At 34.4% G+C, this 13,899-nt stretch overlaps 1 protein-coding gene across 6 annotated transcripts in view; it reads right to left on the bottom strand.

Annotated features, from left to right (window-relative positions):
- Nucleotides 1–13,899, bottom strand: part of DZIP3 (DAZ interacting zinc finger protein 3) — a 97,264-nt gene that overhangs the window by 23,456 nt on the left and 59,909 nt on the right. For all 6 annotated transcript variants that reach the window (XM_074332225.1, XM_074332238.1, XM_074332249.1 and 3 more), the window contains 7 exons: nucleotides 13,429–13,473; nucleotides 10,908–10,958; nucleotides 10,411–10,436; nucleotides 7,929–8,094; nucleotides 6,335–6,430; nucleotides 6,053–6,180; nucleotides 184–252 (listed from right to left, as the gene is read on the bottom strand). In XM_074332225.1, coding sequence (XP_074188326.1) covers nucleotides 184–252; nucleotides 6,053–6,180; nucleotides 6,335–6,430; nucleotides 7,929–8,094; nucleotides 10,411–10,436; nucleotides 10,908–10,958; nucleotides 13,429–13,473 — 581 coding nt within the window. The remainder of the gene's footprint in view (nucleotides 1–183; nucleotides 253–6,052; nucleotides 6,181–6,334; nucleotides 6,431–7,928; nucleotides 8,095–10,410; nucleotides 10,437–10,907; nucleotides 10,959–13,428; nucleotides 13,474–13,899) is intronic.

Below are 13,899 nucleotides of genomic sequence, written 5' to 3' on the forward strand. Positions count from 1 at the left end.
TTTCCCTAGGACAGTTCTAGTTTACACCTGTTGTCCCTGTGTAATTATTAATACTGCTCATTTTCAGGCTCAACATGCCCCAGTTTGGATAATATATGATATTGCTACCCTAGCCAGAATATGCTGAGTGGAATGCATAGTTTCAGAGATAGTGCCCTCAACCAAAGCAACAGCTATTTGTACCTTTTCATGGAAAGCTGCTCTTTCAGGTTCTTGATTTCATTATCTTTAGCTTGGCTCTGACGCTGTAATCTAAGCAAAGAAGAAAGAAAGTCATAAAAATGTCAGAAACAACTTGTCAGTAATACAGTCAGAACAGCTCTACTTATAGATGAGGAAGGATTAAGTGTGTCCATTTTGGGCCACTGAGCTTGAGCATGAAAATACCTGGACTCCAATACCTAGTCATTCTGAAATGTATCTTATTTCTGATGTCTGATGTACTGATTTCCCAAAGAAAGAACTCAATTCTAACCCCTTAGTTTTAACTAAGTTGTAAATTAGAAAACCAAAGAGAAGAGTTATCTTGTATTCCCAGTTTGATGACTTGGAAAGACGTCTTCAGTTCTGTACTTCAGTTTACCCACTTGAAAACAGATGGTAGCTTCTAATGCTCTAGGCCTATGGTGGGACGAAGAACTTTAAGTTCCTTAAATAGATACTATATAAAGTCATGCAAACTATTAAAGACTTGGGGCCTGAAAAAAAATCAGACTTTAAATATAGAGGTAATGAGACTGTGTGCAAATAAAAATTACAATGAAAACTATAAATTAAAACTGGGGTGTCACTCATATTACCTAATCATGGGAAGATGGGGTTAAAAATTTTGTATAAATCAGAAAACATAACCTGTGATTAGCTTAAAAATTAATATGCAAAAAACTATTATGAAAAAGTTTCTAATATGTTCAGACACTTGAGATACATAGGAGTTTTGGTTAATATAAATGATTGGAATGGTACGGCTTACTTAAAACAATGACTTGTTGGCTGGATTGCTCACTAGATTACAGAGACTACCCACTCACCTTTACCCTGAGCTTTCCCAAGCTGTAGAGACTTACTATCAATGTTCCGTTGGACAGAAAATGCAATGAAAGAAACCAGGTCTCTTTTTATACAAAAGAAGTCATGTTCTCAAGTAAATAGTAAGAAATACAAGTTTTGTTATAGTAGTACACAGGAGTATGTAAAGAGAGTTGAAAAGTGGTAAGATTTCTATCACTGATATTGTCCTTTCCTTTGTATACTTACATTACTTCAATATTTCACCCAGCTCCAGTTTAGAGTGGGTGATCAGAGTTGACAAAGCTGGTGAGGAATTCAGAAGACCTGGATTCTTAAAGGAAAGAGGATAAAGTAGGTACAGTTCCTGCCATCCAGCCTGGATATGAACCAGCTGTATATGTTCAGGTAGTCATAATTTCTCAGTCCTATTTTTCTCACAAATAACATGATAGGGTAGGATTTGATTTTCTTTTCTAAAAAGATCTAAAGTTCCCAAGCTTACTCTGGCTGGCTATTAAGGTTATTAGACGGATTTTATTGACTGCAGATTCTTAATATTTATGAAGTGCTTACTGTAATTTGTACAAAATGTGTCACTTTTATATAAATCTTCTTTGTTAAAACTGCAATCATCATTGACAAATATTCACCAAACATTTACTGAAGGATTGGTATTGAATTAGGAGAAAAAAGCTGAGTTTTTTTTTCTTTTGCTTCCTACTAAACACTGTATTCTAAGATGAAAGAAATCAACATTTTACAATTAAAGAATATATTCTTCATGATCAAGTGAGTTAAACAAAGAAAGGCTAAAAGGGTATATGAGAATACACACAGTGCTCGTGCTGTTTTCTCTGCCTAGATGCCCTCTGTCTGTTCTCCCATCTCATCCTACCTAGCCTGGGTTCAATACAGGGTACTATGTCTTCAGTGAAGTCTTCCTTATCACAACCATCAATAGTACTCTGTTTACCCTACAAAATCCCTATTAAGTATAGCTCCATTTGGCAGGTACGTCCTTTTTAAAAAGTTAAACATTTTGAGATAATTAGAATCATATGCAGGTACAAAAATGATACAGACAGATCCCATGTACCCTTTACCCACCTTCCCCCTATGGTAACATCCTACAAAACGACAGTATAACAACCAGGATGTTGACAGTGATACAGTTCAAGATACTATACAGTTTTATCACCACAAGAGCCATCATTTTGCCTTTTTATAACCACACCCACTTCCCTCCTACTTCCATTTCCTCCTTATAACCTTGAAACCACTAACCTATTTCCCATTTTTACCATTTTGTCATTTTTGAAATTTTGTCATTTCAAGAATGTTATAGAAATGGAATCATACAGTATATAAGCTTTGGGGACTAGGTTTTTTTTCCACTCAGCATAATTCTCTAATGTCTGCAGGGTATATAGAGGTATCACTGTTTCTATTCCTGAGGGTGGTGTTTGTGTCTTCTCTCTCTCTCTCTCTCTTTTTTTTTTTTGTGTGTGTGCCAGTTTTGCTAGAAGTTTGTCAATTTTATTGATCTTTTCAAAAACAGCCTTGTTTCATGGATTTTTCTCTATTGTTTCTCTGTTACCAATTTCATTACTTCTCATCTTTGTTATTTCTTTCTGCTTGTTTTGGGTTATTTTGCTTTTCTTTTTCTGTGTTCTTGAGGTTGGAGCTTATTCATTTGAAACTTTTCTCCTTTTCCAATGTGTATGTTAGTTCTTCTCAGAACTGCTTTAGCTGTGCCCCACAAATTTTGATATATTGTATTTCCATGTTAATTCAGTTCAATGTATTTTTATTTCCCTTGACACCTCCTCTTTGAACTTACAGATTAATTGGAAGTGTGGTGTGTAGTTTCCAAGGGTTTGGGAATTTTCCTCTTGTCTTACTTAGCATTATTGTTTTCTAGTTTGATTCCACTGTGATGAGAGCATATAATTAGCATCATTTCAATTCTTTTAAATTTGTTGAGGTTTGTTTTATGGCCCAGGATATGGTCTATTTTGGTATATTTCTTGTGGTACTTGAAAGTATATGGATTCTGCTGTTATCTGGTGCAGTGTTCCATAAATATTGATCAGATCCTGTTGACTGATGGTATTATGCAAGTCTTCTATACCCTTGCTGATTTTGTTTAGTAGTTCTATAAATTCCTGAGAGTGGGGTGTTGACGTCACCAACTGAAATTGTATATTTTTCTATTTCTTTCAGTTCTATCAAGTTTTATTTTACGTATTTTGAATTTCTGTCGTTTAGTACATACACCTTTGTTTTAATACGTACACAGATTCTTACATCTTCCTGGTGGATTGATCCTTTGATCATTAGTAATGTCCCTCTTTGTCTCCAGTAGTTTTCTTTGCTCTGAAGTCTATTTTATCTGATATTAGTAAACAAACTCCTGCTTTTTTTGATTAATGTTTGCCATCCTTTTACTTTCCATCCTTTTACTTTCCATCCTCTTACCATCCTTTTACTTTCAACCTACCTATGTTATTAAAACTGAAGTGAGTTTCTTGCAAACAACATATTCTTGGATCACATTTTTTTGTTTTGTTTTGTTTTAAAAATCCACTCTGCTAGTCTCTTTTAATTTGTGTATTTAGACCATTTACATTTGAGGTAATTATTGACATGTTAGTGATTTTATTGTTTTCTGTTTTTATTGTTTTCCATTTTATTGTTTTCTGCTTTTCTTTTCTTACCTTTTTGTGGGCTATCTGTACATATTTTAGGATTCATTCTTGACTGACAGTGTTTTTGAGTATCTCTCTTTGTGCAGTTCTTTTAATTGTTGCAGTAGGTATTATCATATGCACACATAGAGTACTGTTATTGATCTTGTCCTATTTCCAGTGAAGTGTAGAAGGGCTGATTCACACTGCTTTGTTGCTGTAGGGTAGAAAGAGGCAGGAACTCCCTGTTGAGCCCCTCTAGCACCAGAGGGGGAGAGGGAAGAAAACAGAGTGCCAACTAACCTCCATGGGGACACTTAGTTCCCCATGAGGACAGCAGGAATGAAACCTAGCACTGACTAGTCCTCCCTCAGATCAGTTTGTTAAGTCTCATTGATGCTGGGTAGAAGCAGAGGCTTAGCTTGCAGCTGGACAACACTGATGCTATCCTGGCAGAGGAATTGGAGCATTATCTGCTTTCTCCTGGTGGAGAATGGAAGATCAGCTGCTTGCTCAGTACTGCTACCCCAGCAGAAGAATCTGATTTCTGCTATCTGTTTTTGTCAGAGCATATTGCCTGCTTCCAAAAGGTGGTGTGGGGCTATTGGTGTTTGACTGGAGTAGGTGGGTAGTGCTAAAATGGTTTTCTGTTGTTATATCTTCCTTTGGCTAGAGAGAAAAGGCTTTTCTTGGAGTTTTTACCCCCTCTACCGATTGACAGTTCTAGGTTGAAAGTTTCTGCAGTGCTCTGTCTAGGATATATGGGAGGCAATAGGAAAATCACTGCCATATCATTCCTCAAGTCCCAAGGTCTTTAGATAGTCTGCCTTCTTCTACCTTTCAGAGTCTTCCAATGTTTGTTGTAATAAAGGGGACTGGAGGTCCAGGGTGTTTTTGTTATAATAAGGGGGACTTGCAAGTAATGGAGCCACTATATCTTGCTGGAACTGGAAGTCCCTCTTTTACATGTAATTTTAGTCCCCCCGTGTTAACCTATACTCTCCATTAGCTTACAGTTAATGTCTATCACATCTCAGTAACTGCTACATGTGCCTTACAGAACTCTTCTCACACGATGAGTACTTTATAAATGTTTGGTAAATGTTCAACACTGAGTGCTCATAGTCTGAAGGCATCCCCTGAAGTGCTCTGTTTGTAGTCTCAAGCACACAAGGGTGCCTGGATCAGCTATCAGAGTGGAGGAGGGATATTCTCAGACAGTGAAGGAGAGAGGAAGCTCAACTGCATGGCTTCCTCTGCAAGTGGCATTACTGTTCTGCTCTCTGATATTATGTAACATATTTCTGGGTTGGTCATTACCCTCCAGGCTAAAAGGCAAAGTTTTGAATGCTTCTTAAGTGACTACAGCAAGCTTAGTTTACCCAAGCTACCTTAGGTCCTCACCTCCTTCTGAACTTGAAGGCTCTAAGTCCAGCAGGGACAAGCCTGAAAGTATTTGCAACTGACATTGTGTTGCCAGAGCTATGGCAGTCAGTTCTTTTTAAAAACCCCTCAGGTTGGATGATACGATATGTGGGAGAAAATTTAAGTCCTAAATCTCTACCAAATATTTCTCCAATTTTATAATTAGTATATTCGACTCCTTACTCTGAGGTATTTCCTATAACTCGTCTATTCTCCCTATTAGCAGTGTAGGAACTGCAAAAGATTTCAAATTAGACTTCATGGACAACTGGTATCTTGCGGTATTACTGTTCATTAAAATAAGGTTTTACAAATTATATCTTACTATTTCAACTGATACTCACTGGAGACAGTGATTAGTAGAAAATAATAAAGCAGGACACTTGTTTTTCCCTATTAAGTCAGAAATTTTAGTCTTAGGCATTTCATTCTTAAGGTTGTAAGAGAAATGAAATTGGTAGGGGTGAGAAGAGTCTCCAGGAATTTGGTTTAATTTTAATCTCTTGGACTTAGACTTAGAACACAAATACTCTGAGAGATAAACATAAACAAGCATGCAAATGGTTCCATGGTGTCTTTGAAGAACATATTCATCATATGTTTTAAAGAAACAGCCAATCATTTGTCACATTTTTACAAATTAGTCATGATCTGAAAGTTAATTATCTTTCTCATGTAATTCTATTATCTTCACACTTGTTCAGCTAATACATGAAGAGCTTTATATATAGAGTGAGCAGTTGAGTATTTCTCATTTCAGCTGGCAAGGCAAGTGTAGAGTTGTCTTTTAAACAAATACAGTCCTGTGCACGGCAGTTCCTTATGTGCAGCCACAGTGCCACCTAGTGGCTAACTAGGGCTTATCTTTTAAAGATAGTGTTCATTCCGGCACAAACCCCGAGTTTCCTGTTATCGAGATTTGTACTTACTTGGAAACCTTATTGATTCCAAAAGCCACTTGTTGGTTAAGAGATGCAATGATTTTGTCTCTCTTTTTAATCTGCATTTGGTTTTCTTGCCACCGAAAAGTCACTGTTTTCAACTGTCGTTTGAAATCCTGCTCAATGAAAAATACTATTTCAGTTAATTCTGTTCAGGTCACCAGAAATTGAAAGAAAAAAAATTGGGTTCTTTAAAAAAAGAAAATACCATTAAGTTTAACATTTGAACTACCTCTGAATTGCCTCAGATCTAGTTGCAGAAGTACTTACTTCACACTGATAGTGCAATTTATAAAGCTGCTGTTGTCGAGCAAGCTTTTCCTTCTCAGTTTCTCCATATTCTGCAGTTACCTTGTTGGTTGAGCCCTATTGAGCAAATGGAATATGCATGCTTTATTTTCCTCTTTAGAAAAAACACTAATATTTTAGTTATTTATAGGGGATTTAAAGTTACCATCTATGTCCTATTTATTCTTTAAAGGTCTCAATACAAACATCACTTCTGATTAGTTTAGATAAACCCAACCTTCCCTAGTTACAGCATTCACTAAATAATGCCACAGTTACTTATCTATTGATGCTACTATTGGATAACATTACCTGCAAGCTTACAATTTTTCAGTATTTTTTTTTTGTAATGCTTTTACTGTTAAAAGGACCATATGAGGTAGATACTCTTATTCCCATTTCAGAGATGATTAAAATGAGTAACTTGCCCAAGGTCACACAGACAGTGAGTGGAGGAGCCTGAATTCTAACTCAGGTAGCCTTAATTGCCCAAGACTATATTATTACATGGCATCACCTTAGTTTAATGTTCAACTTCTCCACCTTATTATAAACACTATGATCATAGGGACTAAATAGCATACATAGCTCTTGAGACAAAGCCAGTGTTTGCCAAATGTTTTTTGAATAAATGAATAAGCATTTTTTGAAAGGTGTATGACATTTTGATTCTGTTTTCAAGTTCTCATAGTTCTCATGGCTATTGAATGAAAACCAAAGGCCCCGCATTTAGACTTCAGTGTTACATACAAAGTTTGGAATATGTCATTTCAGTTAAAATATACATATTCTAGCATTATAATTGGAAAGGAGAAAAAGAAGGTATGGCAATTATGTGAATGTTGTACTGTCAGCCAGGGAATCACTTGTGCTGACTGTACCCTGAGACAATCAGTATTCCTACATACTATATATCGTTATATTTATACTATGGAACAGGTTATCGTAAGACTCCCTCAGTATAGAATTCTCATGGGTAGGAAAATCAAGTGGTTTTTCAAAAAAAAAAAGTCTTTCACATGCTTTGTCTGATTAAGTGCTCTGTAGGGCACTTAAATCATGTTCATATGAACCTTCACATACAGGTACATCCTTCCCAGCAGTGACTACTACCAGGAAAGGAACCAAAGGAAAAATTGTTGTACATTGACATTACTTACAGCTGCTTCATCGTAACAACCAGGTTTCATTAAAAAAACAAAACAATGAAAGTAGCTTTGTCTTACAAAACTATTTTTCTCATGAAATTTAATCCAATGGGCTTATGCCAGTCCTCCCACCCCCACCCTCGCCCAAGGTACTGGAAAACTCTTTGCAAAGAATACATTTATAATCAACTCTGCCCAATAATTAAAGTCAGGAAATGGTTTGTAGGCTGAAGCGAAACGTTTCTAACTCCTAAAGTTCTTTTTCCCTCATCCAGCCCTCTGTCCCTCCCTTCCTGTTTTTTCTTTCTCCTCCTGACAAGCATAAACCACTAGGCAAACGTAGTGTTCAAAGAGTCATGAGGAAAACAAAGGTTAACAATTCCTCCTGGAAGTAGGAAGTAGGGCTGTATCCTCTCCAGCAGTCTTACCTGCTCTATCATGTCCAGGATGTGCAACTCATCCAGGCTATAGAACTTGTCTTCAGTTGCAGAATCTTCTTGCACATCACTTGCATCACCTTTCACAAATTTACTGACTGGGTGTAGACTTGCTTGCTTTTTCTTCAACTGCTCTTCCTTTTCTACCATATTTGGGCTACAGTGGTGACATAATCAATGTGATCTTTTATAATTACATAAAGCTTTTCATCCAAGCCATTGTTTCCCAAATTAATATTATACTGGTCTCGTGAGATGCTCAGCATCAGAAGCTTTCCCGGTTAAAGAACGTTTAGATAGTGCTCACACTGTGTACATCTCTTGAAGATTCACAATGAATTTTAGCATTTTTGAGATAGCATTCAGTCCAAGCACTCATTGGGTTCATCCCAGTGTTTTCAAGAATTAGGAGACCATGAAGTCCACTTTTCAAATTGTAACTATTAATATCAATTACTTTGGGAAATATTGACAAGCATTTCCATATTTGCTATATTACTTTATCACAGCATCCTTGACAGGTAGGCTGACTTAATCAACTTTAGCACTTAGGTTTAATGCACATTTAAATACAGGGTTGCAAATAGCAACATAGTAGATTCAGAAATGGAGGTTTCTTTGGTAACAGAACCTTTGAAAAACTGTAGTGATAACATGAATTTCAGAAACTAGGAACCACTGCAAAAAGAATGAAAATGCTGCATGTGCAATGGCAATTAACCCATTTTTATACCTATATATAAAATGTAAATGCATGTCACTATTCTTTCAGTTGGTCTACTATTTAGTATCTAAAAATTTCCTTCCTAATCTCATTGAATGGTAACAAAAAATAATACTTTTACTTATAGTATGCTATAAATGATTTTATTAGTGAATAGAAAGAAAACAAGGTAACTCGAGGGTGCATTAGTACTTCTTTAGGCCAGTAAGACCTAGAAAAATTAATATCCAATGCTTGTAGAATAACTTGTGAAACACTATAAAACAGTTATTAGGTATCACTGAGGTATTCTAGAATGACTCAAACATTTTGGAAAGTTCAATAAAATCAACTGCTTGTATATACCACTGGTTCACAAACAAAATTAATTTCCCAAATTACCTTAAGAGCTTTTTAAAAATCACATTTTTCCAGGCACTCTAGTAATTGTAAAAATATAGATGAATTTGTGTTTTTGAAAAGCTGCAGATTATTCCTAAATGTTAAAACTATGATAATAGCATTGTGATAATATAGGAAAATGTTCATATTACTAAGAAATACAAACTGAAACATGTAGAAGTAAAATTACATAATATTTGATATTGAAAACATGTCAATAAAGAACAAAATGTTAAGGTAAGAATGAAACAAATGTGGAAAAGTAGTGGTAATTGTAGAATCAGGATGACAGGTATATATACTAATGTAGATATATTATTCTTTTTACTTCTGTGTAGATTTGAAAATTCCTATTTAAAAACAAAGCTCCCCAGGTGATTTTATGATCATATAAGTTTGCGTCTACACTGTAGGCAAAAGGAGCAAAATGACTGATGATACTGTTTCATTCTTTAGTAAGTTATTTTTATGGCATTTAGACACAGCCTGAAAATAAAACAAAATAACAAGACAAACAAAAACAATTACTCTAGTGACTCAATTTGTTGACAGAGAAAATGGAAACCCATCTTGGATGATGAACTCATTATTTACCAAGTGTATCAATCATACCCACTATCAGTAAGAAAATATCAACTAAAAGCAATGGCTTTAAGGTTAACAAAATATGTTGTTGTTACCATTTTAAAGATATCTTAATTTATGTCTTCCAATGAGTTCTGTAAATTTACCGATTTCAGTCAATAAACTTTTTGGTGGTTATAATCTCTTCATTAAACTCTCTCCCCTACTTCCTTGCTCTATTATGCTGTCATCAGTCTAATGTTTCTACGAAATAGCTCTCAGTGATTGTTAGATATTAAAAATTTCCAGTAAAGACTCAAAATTCACTATTAAAATCAGGGATTAAAAAACGAACAAATATACAAACAAAACCCTCAAGTTAATTAAAGAAACTAAACCTAAACAAATCAAAACAAAAACTCTTTTGCAAAAGGCATAATTGGGACAAACAATGATCTGTCCTTTAAGGTTAAGTTTTATTTAGTTTAGATTTGGCTACCCACAATCTAGACCATGTCTTAGAAGATTTTATGCTGGACCCAAATTAGTCCTCAAATAAAGCAGTTAGCATTGGATGATTCTTGAGCAGCCATACAGAAAAATGGTGAGAGATTTAGTCTACCAAAGTAAATAATAATTTAACTTTACATTATTTTCTGTAAAAAGGTGACAACTTATTAAGATAAGCCACTGTCCTTTCTTCTCTTAATGAAAACACACCCCAAAGTAAGGCTGTGTTATACTGGCAAAGCACACTTTGAAAGTACTAAAGAAAATTTAAAAATTAAATAAACTAATACTTACACTTGCTCTTCTTTTGATTCCTTATTCTGAAAAACAGCATCAAGAATTAGTAATCTATATCAACTATGTCAATACAGTGTAGTGATCTGACTGCATCTAGGTCAGTGTTTCTCAAACTGTTTTGACCACAAGCATAATAAGAAATACACTTTATATCACGCTACAAATGCACTTACATATATCTTTATACATAAGTATAAAACTGAAATATAAGTTCCATGAAATATACCTTAATCATATTACATGTGTTATGGACTGCATGTTCGTGACCCCACCCCCCACCCCTGCCTCCAAATTTGTACATTAAAACCAGAACACTCAATGTGATGTTAATTGGAGATAGGGTCACTGGGAGGTAATTAGGTTTAGATGATGTTGTGGAGTCCTCATGATGGAATTAGCACCCTTATGCAAAGAGACCAGAACATTATCTCTCTCCGCCATGTGATGACAGCGCAAGAAGGTAGCTGTCTGCAAACTAAGAAGAGGGCCCTCACCAGACACCGAATCTGCTGGCACCTTGATCTTGGACTTCCCAGCCTCCAGAGCTGTGAAAAATAAATGTTCGTTGTTTAAGTCACCCAGTCTATTGTAATTTGTTATAGCAATCTGAACTGATTATGACAGTAGGTGATGAACTCTGGAAATTTTTTTTATTCCTACTAATTCTATTACCTTTTTCAAAATGGTAGTTGAGACCCATTACACTGATTTTGTAATCTACTACTGAGTAATGAAGCATGACTTGAAAATCACTAATTCAGATATTGGAAGTCAGTATTGGGGTTGAGTTTGTACCTATTAGTATATCCTGGGACAGGGTACATGGAATTCTCATTTATGGAATCCTATACTAAGTACAAGAATTCTTGAAAATCTACATGTAAGGAGAAAGCAGATTTATATATCAAGACTCTTACAAAAAAGAAATGTTAGGGAAATCATAATTGGAAGAAAATGTTAAAAGCATTAAATTTTATATTCATTAAAAGACAAGTATAAAGGCAACATACTAAATAGAGGGAATATCAAGGACACAACACATATTAAATTAAGAATATTAATTACCTTTCCATTAAGAGTACTACTCTTACATAAGTTATAGTATTCCTACTACTGCCTCTTGTTTATAAAAATCTTCAGGGTCTCCTTCCCCACATTAGGTAGTTACAAATCTGTTCTGCTTTATTGTCTGTATATTCAGAGGATTTTTGCGTTTCAGTGTCTGATAACATCCAGGGCCAGTTTGAGTCTACAATTTAGAATATTGAACTCCTGTCTTGGTTCCAGTGTATTTGAATAACTGAGCCAAAACCTTTGGTTGTTCATAATGAACATATCTAGTATAGCTGATTAAATTTCTGAAACTCCTTTTTAGCTGTTCCCATGACAACTTTAAGCCAATGCATGCATCAGTCTGTCTACTTATATGCACCTCAGCAACTTCCCTTTAGAGAGGACATCCAATTTGAAGGGCTCAATTTATTTCCTGACATGTTTCATCACAAAGCCTTCTATTCTTCTGCCATCTTCTTAACCTCCCTTTTCTATTCCTAAGCCTCAATTGCTCTGGGTGGGGGGTGGGAACAGGAGCAAGAATAAGAGTAATTATGTAATTAATACTCTTAATGGGAGGGTAATATATGAGTAATCAATATTCTAATTTGTAAGAGTTACTTACAAATTGAATAATTAGAAGTACTAAATTCCTAACAGAAGAATGGGAGCAGAGTCTACAGAGTCTTTTACATACTAGTTAGAAGTTGTCTGTATTGTTCCCTCCATTTGCTACCCAAATTTTATTTTTCTGTCACATTGCTTTGAGTCCCTGATAGGCGTTTTTAGGACTTCAACTATCTTTAGGTAGAGATATTGCAAAACAAAAGATTAACAGAGGACACAATTTCATGCATAGGGGCTTTGTCATCACACAAGCAAATTTCTATATGCTATAATTTTTCATGAGAACTCCTGATTAGAGAATTGGATAGACTTAGATTTCTATGATTCATTGTTTACACTCCAGGGTAGACAATTCTTTGCACTTAAAATAACAGTAATTGAGTACATGAATAGGATTATTCTATATGAAATAGTCGGATGCAAAAATTTCAGCATTTTTTAGGTCCTACACTTTAAAATCTAGATAAAAGAAGTAAGATATAATATCTCACTTCTAATGTCCAAATTTTATCTTGATAAAATTATCTTATATCAAAGTATCTCAACTTATTCTAATACAATAAATTGGAAAAAATTTAGGATGTTAAAAATTCCTAGACAGTTGCCGACATTTAATAAGAAATTCTTAATATTACTAGAGTATGAATTTTTTATGGTGTTTACATTTATTTCCAGTTGTGTTTATTCCATTTAATTTCAACTTGAAAATAAAGTCTGAATTAAAAAAAAAAAAATTAAGCCAAAAATAAAAAATTCTACTTTCCCTTGTGGTGTTTCCAAGCAATTAAAAAACTTCTTGCTAAAACTGTGCTACAGATAGTAACTTGCTCATTTTTTAACTGGCAAAAAACAAGGAAGAGTCATGAAAGAAACTTTTTTTGCATTTGCACAATTTTGTACATTACTGCATTGCTGGCAGAGTCATAGACACAAAGAAAATCAAGATGTTTTAAGGTTTTAAAAAATGTTTCTGAACATATCAGTAGAAATATGATGAAAAGCTGTTTATAGAACACTGAGTAGGCATTTTTAAAATGAGAGTGGTATGTAGAAATTAATGGAATTTCCAAGTGACCAATTCTGTTTATCTGTATATTTAAATGTATAAATTATCATTTAGGGAAGTAAAGCAGGCACAGTGTAAGTTTAAATCATTCAGGATATAACACACATAGACTTCTGTATAATCATATATTCAATAAGTTATTGACATTTTTTTAAGTTATTTGTACTGTCTATTTGGACCAATTTTAAGTTCTAACAGTGAATCCACATATTATACCTAAGTGTTCATGATCAGACACCCTTTATTATAATGCTAATATAGTCTCTTACCTTTTTATTCTTAGTCTTTTTCTTTTTCTTTGGTTTACTCTTAACCTGATAGGTAAGAAATAAGTCATTTATTTAATATGCAATTCAAACTGCACAATGGGTTATTATGCAAAATACATTTCCTCTAACCACTGAAACCTTTTATCTTCTAATATTATAGATCATATTTTCTTTCTAGATTCTATGGAAATTTTCCATTTTATTTTTATTTTAATCCCAGTCTTCTGCTCTTAAAAAAATCACTGATGTATAAAGGTACAACATATAATGTTAATGAGTTGGCCACTGGAAAAAAGCTCACAAATCCTCACTTGCACACATGTATGCATGAGTAACAAAGGAGGAAGGCACTTTTAAAAAATCGATATGTTCAAGTCCATAAGATGAAAAATTAAGCCTAAGAAGAATGTAGTGACTATATAATAATTGTTAACATTTATCTGTAAATATATACAGAGATTCCATTCTGGA

Source organism: Rhinolophus sinicus, linkage group LG01, assembly GCF_036562045.2.
Source record: "Rhinolophus sinicus isolate RSC01 linkage group LG01, ASM3656204v1, whole genome shotgun sequence".
NCBI classification, from domain to species: domain Eukaryota; kingdom Metazoa; phylum Chordata; class Mammalia; order Chiroptera; family Rhinolophidae; genus Rhinolophus; species Rhinolophus sinicus.